A 19,948-nucleotide genomic window follows, 5' to 3' on the forward strand; every position below is an offset into this window, starting at 1 on the left:
AACAATCAAATATTTTATTTTTGCAACCAGCAGAGTCACCCCCTGGTGGCCATTCAGCATATTGGTACTTCCTGATTGACTTCACTGAAGAAACATTTTTTTTAATCAATGTCTCAGACACTGGACAGTTACATACTTGCTTACCCCATGTAATACCATTTACACTGACATTCAATTGTTTTTTTTTACATGAACATTATTACTTTTACAGGTATCACCATTTTCCTACTTCACTATTTGACATTCTAAAGCTCACACTACTCATCTGTCCTCTCCATCGCTCCCCTCTTATTTCTTTCAATTGCAAGTGCTGGCTCATTGTGCGAATTGTAAGACGTCTCAACATTTGAAGGTATTGAACTTAAAGTGCCTTAACGTGACCTAGGGTGTGATTTGGTGCCACACAAAGAAAACGGAGTCGAGTTCAATTTCACTAAAGACGGTTTAATATCAGTGGACTCATCCCACTCCACACCTCCATTGTGGCTATACTATTATTTATTGCAAAAAGAGTGTGTCTCGTTTGCCTGTAACCAGGCAAATGTGCTGTACAGTGATACCGTTTCAATCTCCAATATCAATACTTTGAATTTAGAGATGCAGCAGTGGAGCGGTTATAGAGCTAGTGTTGCATCTCTTTTTGTCTGAAGTTAAATTAAATGTTTGGATCACTCTGGAATGTGGAGCTTTATGAAAAATGACTGTAAATAAATAACAAGTTTTTATCTTTCTTTTAGAGTGTGTGTGTGTGTATATATATACACATATATACATATATACACACACACACACACATATACATGTATACACATATACACACATACATATACATACATACATATATATACATATATACATACATATATATGTATGTATATATGTATATATGCTGTTTTCCAAAATGTAATTTCTTGTGTAACCTTGTGTTTAAATGACAATTAGGGAAAGAGGTGAAAATAACTTAAACACCTGAATTGCAATAAGATATTTTCTCCAAATTGTTCAGCCCAACTGAAAAGATTAGTGTTGGGTTTGGCAGTCGTCAGATTCTATATGCATTAATGAAAATGCCTTTGTGTGAAATGATAGCGACAGAACAAATCTGAAGACAACATGAAATATGTAACGGAGCGTTTGTTGCATAAAATAATAATGTGCAGTAAAATACTGACATCTGTGCTTCCATTTATATTCATCATCAAGTCAAGCTTCTCTGTTAAACTGCTGGGACTTGGTGTCTGAATGAATCTAGTGCCGAGTGTGGGTAGCAGCACAAATTCTTACCAAAGAATGCAAAGAGACAAGAGTTATGCACTGGGCTCGGGTTCATTATGTAATGGTAAAACTCAAGTTGTTTTTCTGTTAAATTAAAACACTTCAGTCCAAATAATCTGCAGAGAGGATGTTGTTTTCCTGAAAACCTTCAGCTATTTATCTCTGTCAAGTGCTGCTCCATTCTGCTGACAGCCATGAGCTGGAGGAATTATGTTTTCAGGTTATAGATTTGATCCATTTTCTCCTGAACCCGCTATCTTAGAGACACCTTCAAAAGAATGTCTTTAAATTTGGCATTTATTTCAACTCAGGAATGACTGCATTACATTAAAAGTGAAAGTCACCTTGAACCCAAACAACACTTTTGGCCATACCCCAAGTGTCACACTATGACAACAATTTCCAATTAGGATAAAATTATAAAGTGATGGCATTTTGTGTCCAAAAGGTTAACGTTACTGCGACATTGTTATGTTCTGCCATAAAACAACACTTAATGTTGTAAGTCAGGAGCAGAGGGAAAGATTATGGTCATATTTCATGCTACATGTTTAGTTTGCAGAGGCAGACAAGTGTGAGGTAGTGATTCTACATGTTCCTGATTTCTGTTTTTACTACAAGCCAAACTAAACTGTCCATTGTGTGTACTTTTACTTTGTTTTTCAGTGCATGTTTCAATAATATCTATTTTAATTTTATTTGATAAACTCAAATAAAAAAATAAACTTTTTTTACTGAGCTAAACTGATTTTTGCATGAGCAAAGAACATTCCTTATTACACTCTATATTTCTCATCCTCGTGATAATGAGCTCATTCATGCCATTTTCAGACAGTAGTGAAAGGTATAAACTGTAGTGTACAGCAGTAAAGTGTATATACATGTAAAAGTATAGTAGTCCTTCAGCTTGACTGATGGGTTACTTTCCTGTTATCAGGATTAAGTAGAGATGCAGATGTGACTTTAAGGATTTAAAGAGCGACTTCTATAAGCCTTGATTTTGGCTCAAGGCTCATAAAACAGTCTACGGCACACAGTCATGCAAATGCATTGTGAATGTGTGTGCTGCAGATCTTATGCTGCTAACTCTTTAGCGTATGCCCATGTGAATATTGACAGAACTGCAATTTTTCTATAATGCAGTATTTTCCTCTGCTGTGGTTGTGAGTCGTGAGAGTGCCTGTGCTCTGCTCTGCTGAGTTGTTTCTTTCCATTTACTTTTTTTCAAAATTATAGAGCGGACTTGTAGTGCGCTGTCAGCGATCACTGTTGACTACATAAAATGAGCAATCAATAATCGCTCTCTCCTCTTTCTTTTGTCTGTCTCGCACTCCCCCCTCTCTCTCTCTCTCTCTATCGCTTTCTTCCCATGCTTCCTGTTTGCAGGTAAACAAGTCCCAATGGGGGAGGCCTGCTGAACCACACATCCCCACACTCCCTTCCTTTGATCCCTCACCCCACACTGCCTCGAACACCTTATCTTGAGCCACCATGACTTCCACCAGCCAAATGTTTGGTTTGGCGGAGCTGGGGCTGAGGTGTGACCAGGAGATTGAGAGGAAATATGAGATCGTGCCATCGGTGGTCTGCTCCATGTGCTGCCTCTTTGGAATCATCTACTGCTTCTTTGGTAAGTGAGGATGTGGTCAGACCTGTGCTTGTAGGATCTGAGCGGGTACGAATACGTATCTACTAGTGATGGTGAGATGAAGCCTCATGAGGCATTGAACCACTTGAGCCAATTGGTTCGAGAAAGGGTTCAATTCTCGAAGCTTCATGTGCACACGAAACCACCTACTGGCCAAGTGTATAATCACAGGCAGCTGTAATGTGAAATGACTATGAATTACAAAAAAAAATGTATGACCAAATAACCTCTGTACATATGTGTTTAATACATTTTTTGAATGTATTCTGTGTGTGTAAAGCTTCCCAAAATGGTCATATCATAATATGGCAGGTTGTGCAATGTTTTTCTGGAAATGGCATGGGCGTAATCAGGCAGAGGACAGTGAAAGTGCTTGTGGAACTAGGAAAAAGGCACAGATTATGCTTGTGTAACTTGGACAATGATGAGCCTCGCTGGCTCCATCCTATATCACCTGTCCTACTCTCCTCACTCTCCTAAATCCCCCTCTCTCCCTAAACTCTCCAAACTATATAAACGCTATTCAAACTCTCAACTGACCACAACTCTCGTTCAAAAACCCACATGGAGCCTGAGGGGTCTATATAGCTGTAAAACCTCGCTGCAAAATCTGAACCACTTCACAAAGCAATCACGTGGTACAGCCGGGCAGCGAGGCTTCGGACGTCATCATTTTTGGCTCCTCCCCTAAATGAAGCAAGCCTCGATACGCGCATCGCGGAAACGCCCCCTCCCCTGCTCGGCACACGCTTCGAAGCCTCGATACGGAACGTCACATCACTAGTATCTACCAAATCTCATGCGTTACATGTCTGCATTGTGTGTTTCCAAAAAGACAACAGCACTGTTGGCTGCATTTTTGAAATCGAGCTGTTTTTTTAAAGGTTCAAATCATCACCCATGACCCGTGCTGTAGAGCTGCCATGCATGTAGTGGGGCACACGACGGGGGGTTAGTGGTTCGTGCTGTTGCCTTGCAGCAAAAACACACCCGTGTGTAAACCCAAATGCAGAAACAAAGACATCTTTAGTTTCAAAAAGCGAATTGAAGGAGTCAGTCCACAAACAACAAAACAAACAATAGCAAGGCTGGACAAGCAACAACATCAAAGGAGGGATCAAAATAAAAAAAATAAGTTACCTGGGCTGGGATCGAAAGCTGAGCAGGCAAGCATGTAGTCTGATGAGTGTTACCGACACTGTTAAGACAAAACAGTCTGGCAAATACTGGCAAGCTGAAGTGAGTGGTAGCAATCAGAGTAATCTGCAGCAGGTGGTTTGGAGGCAAACCAGGTAAAGGGGGTTTCTCAGGCCAGACTGCAGGGAGAAAGACAAGTAGACACACCCACAAAACACACCCACTCATGCAGACAGGGGAAAACAGACAGACAGAAGAAGAGGAAACAGAAGGAGAGACATCTTGTGCAGATTGGAACAATCATGCCTTTCTGCATGGAGTTTGCATATTCTCCCTGTGTGTGTGTGTGTGGGTTTCCTGCAGGTACTCTGGTTTTCCTCCCACAGTCCAAAAACAAACCATCCATCCATCTACTACCACTTTATCCTCCACATGAGTGTCGCAGCGTGTACAATCTGGCAAATACTGACATAGGGCGAAAGACGGGGTACACCCTGGACATGTCGCCGGTCCATCAGTCCAAAAACATGCAGAGGTTAATTGAACACTCATTGAATTTGAGAGTGAATGGTCTCTGTGTGTTGACCTGTCCAGGGTGCACCCTGCCTATCAACCTGTGTCTGTTGAGATTGGCTCCAGTGACCCGCGGCCCTCATGTGGAGAATACTAAGTCATTTGAATGATGCACCAGTTTAGATTACCGATTTCAGCATTTCAGGAAATCAGTACCTTCAGATTCAGAGTCAGTATAGTGATACCTAGTCCTAAATTAGAGGATCACAGGCGTTTGCGTGTGTCTGTTTTTTTTATCATAACATTTTACACTCGTTCGACAGAAAGATATTATTTATTTTCACTAAATGACGCTTAATGTGTTTTTGCAAAAACATGAACACCTCCTCTCCGTAAACGGGAAAACTGGTGATCCTTGGCATTAACAACAAATACGCGGGACTCACAGTGTAGCGTGACACTTTGTCGGGATTTATCTTTTAATACGAGCAAGTGCCGTGAATTTATTGGAAAATTGATCAACACAGAGCCCGAGACCCACAAACTCCGGGCCGTTGATCGTGTTTCTGTCATGAGCAGTGGCACGGAGTGCTTCTCATGTTACTGGGCGTGTGAATCGATATACTGCTCTGCGGTGTTACTACAAGATACAGAACCCCTCATTGAGCTAGCTGGACTAAACTATGGTTTTAGAATCGTATGATCGGCCAAAAGCCTGAATCTTTATTCAGTGAATTGCTGTTATTATAGAAAAAAAGACCCTGTCGTCTTCTAAAGAAAATATGTAATGCTTTGCTGCTGGTTTCATTTTTGTCTTTCCACACATTTTTACTGAAAGAGGACGACCTAATACCTTTTGGCCCTTCAACTCATGAACTCCTGCTCCACACACACACACACACACACACACACATGTAGTTTGACTGCATCATAAGCATCAAACATTCATCCTATCGAGTTTCAATGTAATGCCATTACAGCAAAAAACAATCAATAAGTAATTATGAAGAGAAGTGCTTTAAGTGTAACAGGCTGTCTAAATTAGGCTTGTTTTGCGTGTTGCTGACAAAAGGTTGAAAATTGCACGTCCCTGTGAATAGTGAGCAGTAAAAGTGCATGCAAGCCCTCAAATGATGACATTGCTCTGTGAATGTCTTTTGCATTCTAAAAGTACAGGTTATGTCTGCGTGTTGCCTTGGATCGGCTTATTCACAAGTTATTTATTTGTTAAAGTAGCAGAGGCGGTGGTTTTCAATGCCGCTGTCTTTGTGAGAATTATTGAAGGTTTAGTCAGTACCTGTCAGGATGCAGACACACAAGATTAGATGGATGCTAATTTCATTTATATCATATTCTTTTGCTTGTGCCACACAGACAGTATAGAAACACTAATAGCTCTTTGAGTGTCACAGTAACATGATGCCATTAGCAACTTGTATATGTGTGTATGTATAATTCTAGAGAGGCAGGAAGAAAGGAAAGCATCTGATTATGGACATGATTCATTGTGATGTGTATTAAGTATTATATAACACAAAACATCCTTTGGTTCTTTACAACTTTATCTTAATTTTTTTTGTCAGTAACAACCAAAACCCGCCATAGTACGAACCTCAGAGGTCAATTTAATTTAAAAAACTGTCACTTTATAGATTTTTGTTTTTTAATGTAGATATTCTGAGAAAACATAATCTTTTTGGGAAACTGCAACAGGCATGCTGTTTTTTTTGGGATGAATATTGATGTGTGTTGACTCTGTGAGTAAGCTTGATGCATACAAATAGGCAGAGAGGGATTCAATGAAGCGTGTAGACAGCATTAACATTGACTGTATATGTCTGAGTAAAGCACTGATGTCACTGCCTGCACTGCAGTTGCCTCACAAGACTGACGTTGTGCTGGGCACAGTATTACAATATCGTAATATAACTTTCTTCAATCGTAATTTTAACCCTTTGACACCGAGCGCATCGAAGACGACGGGTTTGCGCAAGCGCACTTTGTGGTTATTGCGGTAATTTCACTCACGCCGTTGCAGGAAGCCTGCGAATCAGCGTCTTTGTCACCAGAGAGTTGTAAAAACGCCTGTACACATTGGACATTGAGACTCAAACAAATGTTATTTTGTGTTATACTGGTCAAATTTGAAATGTGACCAGTTGACCCAAGACGTTGAGATTTCCCTGTGTTTTACAGGAGGTGTCAGTCCATACAAAAAGTAAACTAAAACCACATTTTACTGCAAAAGTAGGTCTTGAATCATCTGACATTTTTCATAATATTTATCAATATCACCTGATTTGAAAATGTGTATCGTGATAACCTTTTGTCAGTATTGTCCAGCCCTACAGTACACTGCCAACAGGCAGCGAGACTGTGTGCGCTTGTGGCTTCAAAATAAAAAGGACAAAGAACAATCCTTAGCGCTGGTATGGTAAATATCAAGTGTCTGACAGATGGTTACAGATTTCTGACAGAAGAGAAATGAACAGGTACAGTTCACTGCACCTTTCCTAACGAAATGCAGGAAACACACACACAATTGAGAAGAAGAGAAAAGATGGAAGTGCATCAAATGAATGAGGTGGTCTGGCAGAAAAAGGCATGTACAGTGGGTCAGAGCAGAGGAGGAGTATTGTTTCGGCTTCACTGTGCAATGCTTGATTACACAGAAATAACAATCTGATGTCGGTTTCCCCCTGAGACAAGGTTCAGTCAGAGAAAAGATGCAGACAATGAGAAACACAGACATACTCTAAGGACCAATGAGATTTTAACTTAATGATAATTCAAGATTGAATGGCTGAAGTGTAATTTCTCAGTGCAATAAAGCAAATTAAGATGGTTGAGTGAGTTAAAGAGTGAGACGACAATGTAGGACAACAGCTTGGGATCGCACGATGAATGGGGTGTGAAGGAACACAGCTGTTCTTTTAAGTAGAGCTGTTGACTAATGAATGTCAATGACCTTTTGTAATAGGGAGATAATCCTTTTTAAAGCAAATTTCATCAGGAATCATCCTCACAAAAATGATTCTAATGTGTTCACAAACTGCTCCATTACCTTGTTATTATTGCACTTGCATTTTGAATGGAATTTGAACTTTTACAGCCTTTTGCAACACAAACAAGTGTAATGGTTGAGCCAAAATAGGACCCAGATGCAGGTCTGCAGTTCTTTTAAACAAGAAGAGTGTTTAATGAAACAAATCAAGGCGGGAGGAGAGGGAACTGAGTTAAAAAAAAAACTAAAAAAAACTACAGAAAACTACTGTAGGAGCACTAGGAGCAGAAACACCAAGAGACAGGGGAAGCAGAGTCACTAAATAGGAGGAAACTGTTGTCATAAGCGGTGTTAAAAAAAACATGCAATGAATTTCCTACTTTGTGAGACTCTATACTCTCTTACACGAAAAAAATAAAAATTGATAAATGAAAGGAAACACAAGCCAAGTGGAACACAAACCCTAAAATCCACCCAGACACACACACACACACACACACGTTTGTGTACTTGCCTGTGATCGTATCACAGTGGTCTGTTTCCCGTCTCTCCCTCAGGCTACAGATGCTTCAAGGCCGTGTTGTTCCTCACAGGCCTAATGTTTGGCTCTGTGGTCATCTTCATGCTGTGCTACAAGGAGAGGGTGATGGACACTCAGCTGAGCGTGGAGGCCTCAGTCGGGATCGGCCTGGGGATCGGGACCCTGTGTGGCCTGGTGACCATGCTGGTACGCAGCGTGGGACTGTTCATGGTGGGCCTCCTGCTCGGCCTGCTGGTCGGCGTGGCTTCGCTGGTGGTGAGAGACGCATGTTTATTGTGTTAGATTGATAGTCATTTGCATACAATGTGCTCATTAAGTTGCATGATAAATAAACTCATGTGATTTACACTGCCAGGCCCAAAAAAGTCACATTCACTTATATTTTATTTAGTACCTACACACATAAGCCAGATGATCTGGGATTGCTTCTGACATTCAGGTCTAGGTTCAGCAACATTAATGTCAGCTGACTACCTGAATATAATGAATGACTAGGTTTTTTCCAGGCATATTCCAAGACGACAATGTCAGGACCGATCAGGCTCAAATTGTGATAGAGCAGCTCAGGGAACGTGAGACGTAATTTTCACACATGGATTGGCCAACACAGAGTCCACACCTTAATGCTGGAGAAGACTTAACACGACTGTCAAACTCCATCATAAATACAAGGTCCTGGCAGACAATTAATCAGCTGTAGACTGGATTAAATTCACATTTGCTTATTGCAGCAAAAATCTAAGCTAAAGGCAGTCGTGTGGTTGTGATTTAGTCTGGATTGAAACAAGCCGCCATTTCTGCCCACGAGCCTCACCAACCTCCTGTCTCCCTCTCTCAGGTCATGGAGGAGTTCTACCACCCCAAAACCGTATGGGTCCCCCTGGGCATCCTCCTCGGCTGCGGGACATTATTTGCAGTCCTCACTCTTCAGTGGCAGTGCTTCTTCGTCACCTTCTCCACCGCCACGTTTGGCTCGGCCATCATCACTGTCACCGTGGATTACTTCATAGAGCTGTTTGCCTTGGTGCACTATGTCTACGAGAGACTCCGGGTATGCTCGCGCGTCTGTTGAGCGCCGTTGACAGTAATGCGGTTCATATATCTGAGGTCATGTTAATGAGACTCATGTGTGTGTGTGTGTGTGTGTGTGTGAGGACAGTGTGTGTGTGTATTTCAATCAGGAATGACAAGTGAATTATCAAAAGTGATTTATTACAAACTGAGCAAACGTACGCGCTGATGGAACAGAATTATGTGTGACCAGTCTTCAATGAGTATTTGGTGCGATATCAAGGCTGAGGGCATCTGCTTCTGAGCAGAAACACTGGTGGTGACCCGATGAGACCGATGTAGGAGGAAGAATGATGAATCCTATGAGACTGTGAAGACATGGCGGGGATGCGGAGGTGGAGGGTGCGCATGACAGCCGAGCACGAAGAGAGCGAAGGCAGAAAGGGACACCACTAAAAGACAGCAGCGAGGAGACTGGCTAATGATTTAGGTGCGATGACACTATTGGGGCAGATGAGTGATGCCAAGGGTAATAACAGCAAGGAAGTGACATTGCACATGCTTGAAAGCAGAGGAGAACTGAGCATGAGATTATGAATGGAGGTTGGAACAGTTTCGGAAACTTAGTGGAGCGCTTCATATCAAACCTAATTTCTGTATCCCTGTTTTTTTGTTGAACGGTTGCTCTGGTTCTGGCTGCTCTGCTTTCTTGCTCTGCAGACAGGCTGTCAGAGAAGCTGACGGGTGAACTGGCCTGATATTGATCACTGAATAGAAAAGTCAACACACTTCACCGTGATGCACTTGATGCACTTGAAATCGGTGCCAGGAGCTTGTTGTGTGAATAGTTTATTTGAGAACGGGGAGCTCTCTGCTTTTGAATTATGAGTGGATTCAGGAAAGACGGGCTGCATTGATGGTTCAGGTTGTCATAGCGATAGTTGAACACAGTCAGTTTTTCTCCCTTGTCTGTGCTGCAATCAAACGTCTATCAAATTGTCAACACACATTACAGATTAGACAAGTTTTATTTGCCTACTGGAGGAGAGATGACGAGTCCACACACTGCTGGAGATACTTGGTGTGACAGAGCATTGGTACACATATCCAACAGCACATTGAGTATGATTTACATTAGAGATGAAACAGATTATCACTTGTCAAAGTGGAACAAACAATGCTACAGGAAGTGTGTTTCTGTAAAATCTTTACCAAATAACTAATAATTCAACTGCATTTGTTTGTAGGTGGCACCAAAGAAGCCAGTCTGCTGGTTTACCTGGGTCATCATGGGAGTGTGGCCTGTCCTGGCGGTCCTCGGAGTGCTGATCCAGTGGAAAGTCACTGCAGAGGGATTTTCTCACACAGAGGGTAAGTGATGCTGCTGCTGTTCACACACAACCAAACTCATTTATTAGTTTCAAATCTAATCAAAGCTAATCTAGGAAAGAACTATTGTTTGAGCACAATACTGAGCATAAGTTTGTAATCCGTATCAGCAGCATTTGTTCAGCGACACCATGATAATTAAATGATGTCAGTCTTTTTGATAGAAAAGATGTGTGAAGAACCAGAAAAGGCTTTAGCTTCCCTTGCAGAACACTGCACAATAAAACAGCAGTAATACCTATTATCTACAAACATCTTGATGTCACGGTTCATGTACTGGCAAAAAAAAAAAAAGGCTGAGGGCTCAAATCAAAACACTTGCAGGAGCAGCAGGCTTTACTAGAATTACTTGTCAAAAACAACAGGCTTGTTCAGCAGTTTGAAGTCAGTCCCAACAGGCAAACACCAATCTAACAGGGTGCAAACGCTGCAGATCACAGGCAGATTTACAGGAACGGCAGGTGAATTCAGATCCATGTAGACGCGCAGACGGGATGGGTTGGAAAGTACTTGCATATAACAACGGTGACTGTCTGGGGATAACTGCTCTTCATGAGGGAACAAGAGAAGCAGGTGTGCAAATGGGTGTGGAGGTCATGTGAAGTGAAAAGACGGGAAACACATGGAGGACAATTGCTGGACAACGGAAGGGGTATGAAATACACATCATTAGATCTATTAGACGTTAGAACACAGAGCTTTTTGGTTGCTTTTTTCTATTACTATGTTTACACATACAGTATATACTGTACATATGGCACAAGCATGTGCAATATAGAGTGTCTTATATCCTTTAGTTTAGCACAAAGTAGGCAATCTGAGGAAAAAATGTCTTTCATTTTCATCAACTATATAAACACACCTGAGCAAAAAGTACTCACAATGTTTAAAGTCGGGTTGAATTTGTGAAATCTGGAAATATGTCACAGTTCAAAGTTCACTTGGCTCATTTTTATGAACAAAAATAAAAGAAATATATTTTGTGACTTCTGCACAATTATCGACTACTTTATATCACTACTAAAAATGTGATATAAAATGAATCATCACTTTGACTCAGCAACACATAAGAAGAACCCCAGGAAGTCCATATAAGGAGTATTATTCCCACGGCAAATTACTATGGGTGTACCTGCGGCATAGATCTGTGCCGCATGAGCACTAAGGGTTAAGTGGTATTGTTAAATTAAGGCCAGGTCTGAGGCCAAAGGAAGGAACATTACATGTCATTTAGCAGATGCTTTTATCCAAAGCGACTTACAAAAGTGAAAAAAGGAACAGAGGAACAGACATATCAGGACATCAGCCAAGACCTAGGTGGGTTATTTTAATAAAAAAACATCATTGAAGTGAAATTAATTCATGAAAATGTGCAGGTACATATCCTATGAATAAAGGCAGACGCCATTTCACTGAGTGTAAATTTACAGTTATGACACAAGCTCTTCACCACTCTGGATATTGTTAATCCGTTAATGATATGCACAGACAAGGTTAACTCAAGGAAAGTGGGCCTTTTCTCTCTCTTGCTTTACAGTAAGGTCGCACTCTATGTTCACGACATTAGGAACACTGCTCCATATCTATTGACATTTGAGCATAATGTCTACAAGGTCTCAAGATTAAGTTAACCTCTGCATGTGTTTGTAAATGCAGCTTTAAATTTATGTTGCAGTATTTACCACCAATAAGGACAGTGACATCCATGCAGTAGAAAGTATACGTATGTGTGATGCTGATATATGTGCATGGGAGGGTTAATAAAGGATTCATCCCATTCAGTGTCATGTTATTTTGTATTTCCTGTAAGCCACAAAAACAAAAAATAAAAAATAGAGCGATTTAATTCAATGAAATAACTTTTTATCGCTTTAGAGATTATTACCAATATGAGGGCAGCGAACAGTTTAACTGTAAGTGTGAGAGAAGAGACTATGTTGTTCTGCATTCAGCCATAACACAGATGGCAGGGCTGCACACGCACACAACACAGGCCGAGACACTCATTACTACAGGGGAACTTAAACTCGCTCAACACATTTATTTGTACACACACCATTTCTAGATTTGGTGTTTGCTGGCACATGATGTGCAAATTAACTCGGCATACATGGCCTCAGATAATAGGTCTGAACAGGAGGTTGACGGGATTTATAGTCAGAGAGAGCGCGTGGGCAAAGATATAGAGGGGAAAAAAAGACACATGGAAGAAGCGTGGGAATAATAAAGAAAAAACTGCCCACAAAAAAGGGAACAATTCACTCAAATTCAAGGCACACGGTGCAGCCACACTCACCCTCCAGCCCTCTAAACTTCTATTACAGTCTCCCTGATTATTCCTCTTACCTCATGAGGAATAAACGCCATATTAAAAACATATTGCATTGACAATGTTTTTAGCGATGTTACAGCTAAAGAGACCCGTGAGAGCTGAATACATTAAACAGTGCTTTTGCCGTAAAAGAGCAAAAGCTTAAAAATAATGGTGACAAAACCAAATGTGTTTGCACTATGTACATGTGTGTGTGCATGGGATACTTGTTGCTATAAGCATTGTGTACCTTGTGATTAGGAAGTGGATGGATTAATGCAAGAAAGCTTAAAGGAAGATTCACTGATTTGCATTTAGTGTTGTATTACTAGAATAGGGTTTGTATTTTTGAAAAATTGTGCTTTCCAACCTCAGTTTCCCCTGAGTCGAGAAATATCTTCATTCTTTTTCTTGTTACGTGCCCACCAGTGACACTTATTATCGTCATTATTTGAATTGCTGACAAGTTAGCGTTGCCGTTTGTTTGCAGCCTTTTCATTGATGACAGTCAGTGTAAGTGGTGACAAACACTGTGTTGTCTAATAAAAGAGGACGGCTAATGATGTGGAGCTGTTAAGATGGAGCAGGTGTACTGGGGGAAGGGGCAGGGTGAGGGTGATAACCTGGGGGCATCATGGTGAAGCAGAGCAAGAAGACCAGTGAGGAAAAATGATGTCAGCTGATTGAACAGCATGCAGAACAGGTAGTATAGGGATTAACTTGTCTTTCTGTTTTTTTATCCTGCATGTCTGTTTTACATACATATGTACTTTTATACTTGTAAGGACCTCAGTGACATTATGTATTCCTTAGGCTCAAACCCTAATCCCAGCTCTGACCACCCCATCCCTTGAATTTAAACTAGCAGACATCATTTTGCCTCACTCCCGAGGCCTGTAACACACACAGTCATGTCTCCATAACTTCAGAAAACACTATATTCATTACCTTGAGACTTAACCATAACTACCTTTCCCAACTCTTACTGCAACCAAAATCTAGACCTAACCTTTATTTCAACTAAAGCTCCAAAAACACACACACTGTGGCCAGAGGGGCCTGATGTGGGGTGAGCTAAAAAAAAAAAAAGAATAGAAGAGGGGGTATCATTAAGTAGTTTCTCAGGCAGATGGTGCCTCATTAGCTGTCCGCCTGCGCAGGGAAACAACAATAGATTTCATAATACCCCCCTAACACACACACACACACTGGTTTCCATGACATCAGAGGACACTGCATTGACTTACATTAATTTGCTGGAGACTTATTATCTTAACCATAATTACTACAGGCCTAATCCTAACCTCAGCCTAACTTTAAAACATGACTTCACATTAAAATGTACTCATTTACGTGAAGGGGACTTGATCCCATAATGTGATTTTGGAAACAGATTTAGGTCACCACAATGTAAGGAATAACAGTCACACACACGCACACACACGCAGCATTTTGACCTCACACAGCGGAACAGGAAACACTACGCGATTGCACCACATTAAACCAAGGAATCAAAATGCCTCCAAACCCGTGGACCCAAAAATAATCATGTGCGTAATCAATGGGCAGCAAGACAGATAGGATGTTGGCCATGCTTTGCAGGGAAGAGTGTGGAAATAACATGAACACGCTCACCCACTCACAATATGCCAGGACACTGCACAGCTCACTACACAAAGGGAGACAATTTATTTCATCAGCAAACTGACTGAATGAAGGAAATGAGGAGATGGACATGTGTTTATTTTCTTTTGGAGACTTCTCTTCGACAAATGGACATAGAGCTTGTTCACCACGAGTAGAACAAAAGCTGATTAAAATATTCCATTTAACTGAATAATAATTATTTCTTGTTAAATAAAACATTTGCTCTGTCATGCTCTCATTGTGATGATCAGTTATTCTCCTTCTCTCCTCCGGTCTACATACTAAAACAGTCTGCAGTGGTTTTGAGCCGCCAGCAAAGGAGGATCCAGCTCATGCGCATCCGACAGCGTGAAGAGAAACTAAAGAAGGAGAGGGAGAACAAGAAGAAGAAAAAGCGACCGAGCCAAAAGACCAACCTAAAGCAGAAGGGCCACATCACCCATCACCACCACCACCAGCAATATCACCATCCAGCAGTGTCCCACGTGCATCATCAAACCCAGAGCTCTCAGCCTCCTAAACTCCCTCCTCCTCAGACTGAACCCGGCTACCAGCGCAAGGTCAACCCTAAAAGACGCTTCGATGGAGATGTGCTGTCGCCGGTAGGAAGCAGTAGTCTCCCTATTCTTGAGAATGTTGTTATATTTCTCAAATTCTAATTAGGGCTTTTAGTAGAACAAAAACCATTTCAAGTAATTGCATCTTTTCATTTTAATAACGAATCTTGTAAAATTGGTCTGTGCGGCGGCGCATGGTTTGGTGGCATCTTATTCTTCTGAAACAGGCTCATTAGATAATAATATTAGCGTTGCTTTTGTTGGTTTTCCTTCCTAATGTATGGCAGACATTTTGAAAGGTCACAGCAGGTAAATGTCAGGTGTAGTTCCATGTCGCTTATTCAGTGTCAGGGTACATGCTGGATAACTGTCTCGCTGTCATGCTTTAAATCAGGGGTGTCAAACATACGGCCCGGGGGCCAGAACCGGCCCGCCAGAGGGTCCAATCGGCCCACAGGATGAATTTGTTAAAATTTCACACTGATCCAAACGTAATGTCAAATGCTCCAGATACCCGTGACTAAATGTTTGTGCCTTTATAGATCCAGTGTGCTGTGTAAATAGTAAATTTAGGCATGATATTGTTGAAATTGCACTTCAAGTTCATGTTTTGTAAAATTATCCTTCAGTAAATATAAAACAAAGGAGAAAAAACAATGGGGTTCTTGTTGTTCATAGGTTATTATGCTATTATTTTACTATTTTTACTGGTCCGGCCCCCTTGAAATCAAATTGTGCTGTATGTGGCCCCTGCTTTAAATGAACTGAACACAGCCATTATTAATGTCATTAGTAACACCTGCTTTTTCAGCTTGACACGTTCCGTTTAAAGTGGAACTAACGCTGCCCAGTGCCGGATTTTGAAAAATGCAAAAGAAGAGGGCTGAGTGAGGGAGGCCGGGGGGGGGGGACGGAGAGTGCACAGCAGTGAGGGAGCATGGTCTGGTAGTGAAACCTAACATTTAGTTGCAGCTGTCTGACAAGGTGCTGCTCACACTGTCACATGGTGGCGTGAGAAAGGTGACACCTGGCCGCGTTTAAAACCAGTGCTGAAAGCCAGCAAGGTTTAAGGACGTATCACACACTCATGCGCCAAAGTTCAGAAGCTTTCTAAGTAAATGTTATGAACCTATGCGCTGGTCTCTGATCCGTTTATGAAGTGCACAGCACAACACGTGGTGTCAGAAGTGTCAAGTCTCTAATGTGAATGCCGCTGACAGAAGCAAGTAAACAGAGTCCTGGAGCTAGCTGAGACACAGCGGAGCCAACGTTAACAACTGTATTTCGTGTGTTAGTATACTGATGCTCACTAAAGGTATTTTGTGTCTGTTTACAGAGCTACATCAGGAGTTTCAGGGACAGGCAGACTGACAGGCGGGCGTACTCCCACAGTCGAATGATGAGCCGATCCCGGATGGCCGAACTTGACTATGACTGTGGCTCTCAGGTGCCCCTCACGGCCCCTAATGGACCCCCAGTTCGCATATGATGCAGCAAATGAGGCTCATTTCCGTGCACACGACTGCAGAATCTGCTCGAAAAACGAAATGTTGTCACAGTTAGAATATCGAACTTTACTGTGCCGACCTAAGCGACTGCCTATCCCAAAAGTGGGAAGGCTGAGTCTCACATTGGTTTCCTCCTCTCAGATAAGAGTTTGCTTATTTATAAGGACAGCTCGGTCCCATTTTGTGTTTTTTTAAATATCAAGAAATAAGGAACAACAACTGACTACTGTTGAAGCAATGTGAGTCTTCTGGTACTGGACCTATTGAGAGGACACTGGAAAAATAACTGGACCTGTCTTGTGGGGAACAGACTGAACTGTTTGTGTCGATCATTTGATTTAAGGAGATTTCCAATCAAATTATAGAGAGAATTAAAGTGTAAAACACCAATTTCTCCCTAAGTGGTTAGGCCATGCAAGATATAACTGTATAACTATGGTATTCAAGGAGTCAATGTAAAAATATATATTGGCTTTAAGAAAGAACATTTAAAAAAAACACACTGGAACAGAGAGGCAGCTCTTCATTATGTTATTCTTTGAAAAGTTACTGAATGAAATCCAGACTTGGGGGCACACGTGTTGTTTTGGCTCTGAGTGCATTGCATTAAGCATTTCCCATTAAAGACAGGTTTTTTTTTAATGTACTTCAACTCACGAGCACTCAGTGTGTCATCGACTATGTTGCTGCCATTTTCCAAGGAGAAAAATGCCCCCCCCCCAATCGCCAACTGGACCAGAGCAGGAGACGCATCCGTACCTCCCTCCCTGTGTCCTCTTTCCACTGACTTTAAAGCGACTGTATGTAAATCTGATTCTTAGTCATGGCTCGAAGTGCTCTCACATTCCCTGTCCACCACTCGTCCCAATCTATCTGGTTCAGAAATGCTGTTAGAACATAATCAAGACGTGTCTGATACTGGTGGTGGTCCATGTATTTGACTGTTGACTTGAAATGCATTACAGAGACAATGTCAATAAAGTGTTTTGTGTGTGTGAGCAAATGAGCCCAGTGACAAATGATGGCTCATACCAAATAGAGAGAGTGGGGGGGATCACTGATAATGTATGTAGTCATGTTATGTTCACTCTTTTCACTCAATATCCTCATGAGTCAAATGTGAATCTCGTCATTCTGACACGTGAACTGATGCTAAAAAGGAGGTGAAGGTGGAAAAAATGAAATCTCCCTACAAACAGCGCCCTCTAATGTTTACTACTGGACCTTAACTGTTTGTGTGTGAATATGTTTGTATTGTGTGATTTCATTTTTTTAAAATGAAATCCCACAGACACGCCGTTGTTGTGCTGAGCGTCCGGGGAAGTGAGGACTTTTGTAAAGGAAGTGTTTTCAGTGCAGTTTCAGTTCCATCTGGAATTGAATGTTTCTGTAAACATGAAATCAAATCTAATATTGCAAAACACAAACGTGCATTCCACAGCATCGGAAACAAACTATTTGAGTTTTGTATGGTTCGTTTTATACCTTATTTTCTAAGAGTTAAAATAGATTCAAGAGACAAGACTTTGCTTAACGACGAAAGCACTGTACGTCTTCATGCTGAGGTGGTTCTGGGCTTCAGCGGGCTGGGATTTTCACTGTTACCCATTAATGCATGAGAATCCTTGTGTAACTGTTTCCAACGTGTCTGTGTTTCTGTGTGTGACTGTTAATGTGGAAAAACAAACAAACAAGCGTCTGGTTTCCCAGGGTGCACAAATCATTTTCAGCACTGACTGACTGAAATTGTGGGAAACACGGCGAGCTGAAAGTGAGCGTTATATTCTGATTGTTTACAGTGACCACACTGCAACCTCTTCGGTAATCGAAAAAAAATATGTGAAGTAGAACAATAATGAATATTTAACATGACAATATTCAGTCCCAGTGAATAGGTTCGTCTTCTTTTCTTTTCTTTTTTTTTTACACTGTCCAGGTAAAGGTCTTTGAAAAGGCACCTTAAATCTTCTTTCTCCTATTTTCATGTATTATGTTAAATCACCTTTTGTTCTGCTGTATCACTGGAAACAAAATCTAACCCTGTTCTAAATCTTGGACCTTTGGTGAACAATTCTTTTACACGTCTTCTCTATTTGCTGATCACTGCTGAAAATATGATGGGGTAATAATGTCTTTATTGTAGATATTGGACTGTAAATAGTTTTTAAATGTACAAATATGTGGGTTTTTTCCCCCTGTTCACACCTTGATTGCTAATGTTATTTACTGTATATCCGGTTGGCTTTGTTTTGCCTGGGTGGTGGATGCACTTGTTTTTTTTTTGTTCTCATCTTGCCATTGTGAGATTCTGAGACGGCAAATCATTTTCATACCACCCTGTTTACATTTGTTTATTGTTATTATTATTATTATTATTATTATTATTGTTGTTGTTGTTGGTATTGCGCATGAATTTATATGGACCTAAAATAAACATTGTGGTTCTTCAGCCTGCAGGTCTTGTTGTCTCTGCTGTTCCGACAGTCTTTTGCTAATTGAGGTGAGCATTTATGATTATGTTGAAATAACTTTTAAACACATTCAACACGACAGTGAAATCTGTCGTGTTAACTGGTTTTATTCTTGTGTTCAATGGCAGATATTATACAGTAGACCTCTATCATTTGTCAGCCAGGAGATAACAAATTGCAACCCATAAATACTTGAATTGAAGTTCACAAACTACCATCGCATGTTTCTATCCAGTGCTGTTGAGTGTTCACCTGTAAAATAGGTTTACATCATTAACACTGTAGAATGTGGTTTGGTCGTTTGGTCTGACTCGTAACATCCCAGCCAACATTTGCGGTGCGGTAATTATGTAAACACAAAAGGTTAAAACCTTTTTGAATAAAAACAAACAACAACGTGTACTTTCAACTCCTGATAGAGTAGAAATCAGAGAAGTAAAATGGCTTAATTCAGAGGAAATGAATTACTTGCTGCCTCCTTATCATTGACCAGCGACTCTGACATTGTTGCTATTGTCAGAACCGTGAACAAACAGCGATGGAGACTTGAAGGTTTGACCAACATGGCTCCACTAATTAGAGCCCCAGCAATGGAATGACCTTCTCTAGCTGTCGCTCTGTTATTATTTCTCATGAATCCTCCTCTCATTTCTTTGCCTGTGTGTCTCTGAATAACTTTCCCGTTACATTTGTCCCCTCTGTTTCCCTCATTTTCTCTCTGTGCCACACTCTCGGTCTCGCTCTCTTTCTTGCTTGCACCTTTATTGTCAGTGTCTTTATTTTCTCCTTCCCACACTCCCCACTTTGGTTCTTTGTTATCGGCACTGACATTTTCAGTCCAGCGACTTAGACCTAAACAAACTGCACCAGCTGTAATTCTTGGAGCTGCTAATCTGCTTTCTGCGGGAAACAAAGCTCGGCGAGGACCACCTCATT

The 19,948-nt window shown here is 41.2% G+C and overlaps 1 protein-coding gene across 1 annotated transcript in view; it reads left to right on the plus strand.

The window, feature by feature from the left end:
- The window catches only part of tmem198a (transmembrane protein 198a), a 33,421-nt gene extending 14,431 nt beyond the window's left edge, over nt 1-18,990 (plus strand). Inside the window, exons 2-7 of the mRNA XM_044013310.1 lie at nt 2,662-2,905; nt 8,135-8,373; nt 8,957-9,169; nt 10,377-10,500; nt 14,774-15,078; nt 16,370-18,990. Coding sequence (XP_043869245.1) covers nt 2,767-2,905; nt 8,135-8,373; nt 8,957-9,169; nt 10,377-10,500; nt 14,774-15,078; nt 16,370-16,522 — 1,173 coding nt within the window. The 5' untranslated portion in view covers nt 2,662-2,766 and the 3' untranslated portion in view covers nt 16,523-18,990. The remainder of the gene's footprint in view (nt 1-2,661; nt 2,906-8,134; nt 8,374-8,956; nt 9,170-10,376; nt 10,501-14,773; nt 15,079-16,369) is intronic.
- The last annotated feature ends 958 nt before the right edge of the window (nt 18,991-19,948 follow it).

This window comes from Solea senegalensis, linkage group LG2 (genome assembly GCF_019176455.1).
Source record: "Solea senegalensis isolate Sse05_10M linkage group LG2, IFAPA_SoseM_1, whole genome shotgun sequence".
Classification (NCBI taxonomy): domain Eukaryota; kingdom Metazoa; phylum Chordata; class Actinopteri; order Pleuronectiformes; family Soleidae; genus Solea; species Solea senegalensis.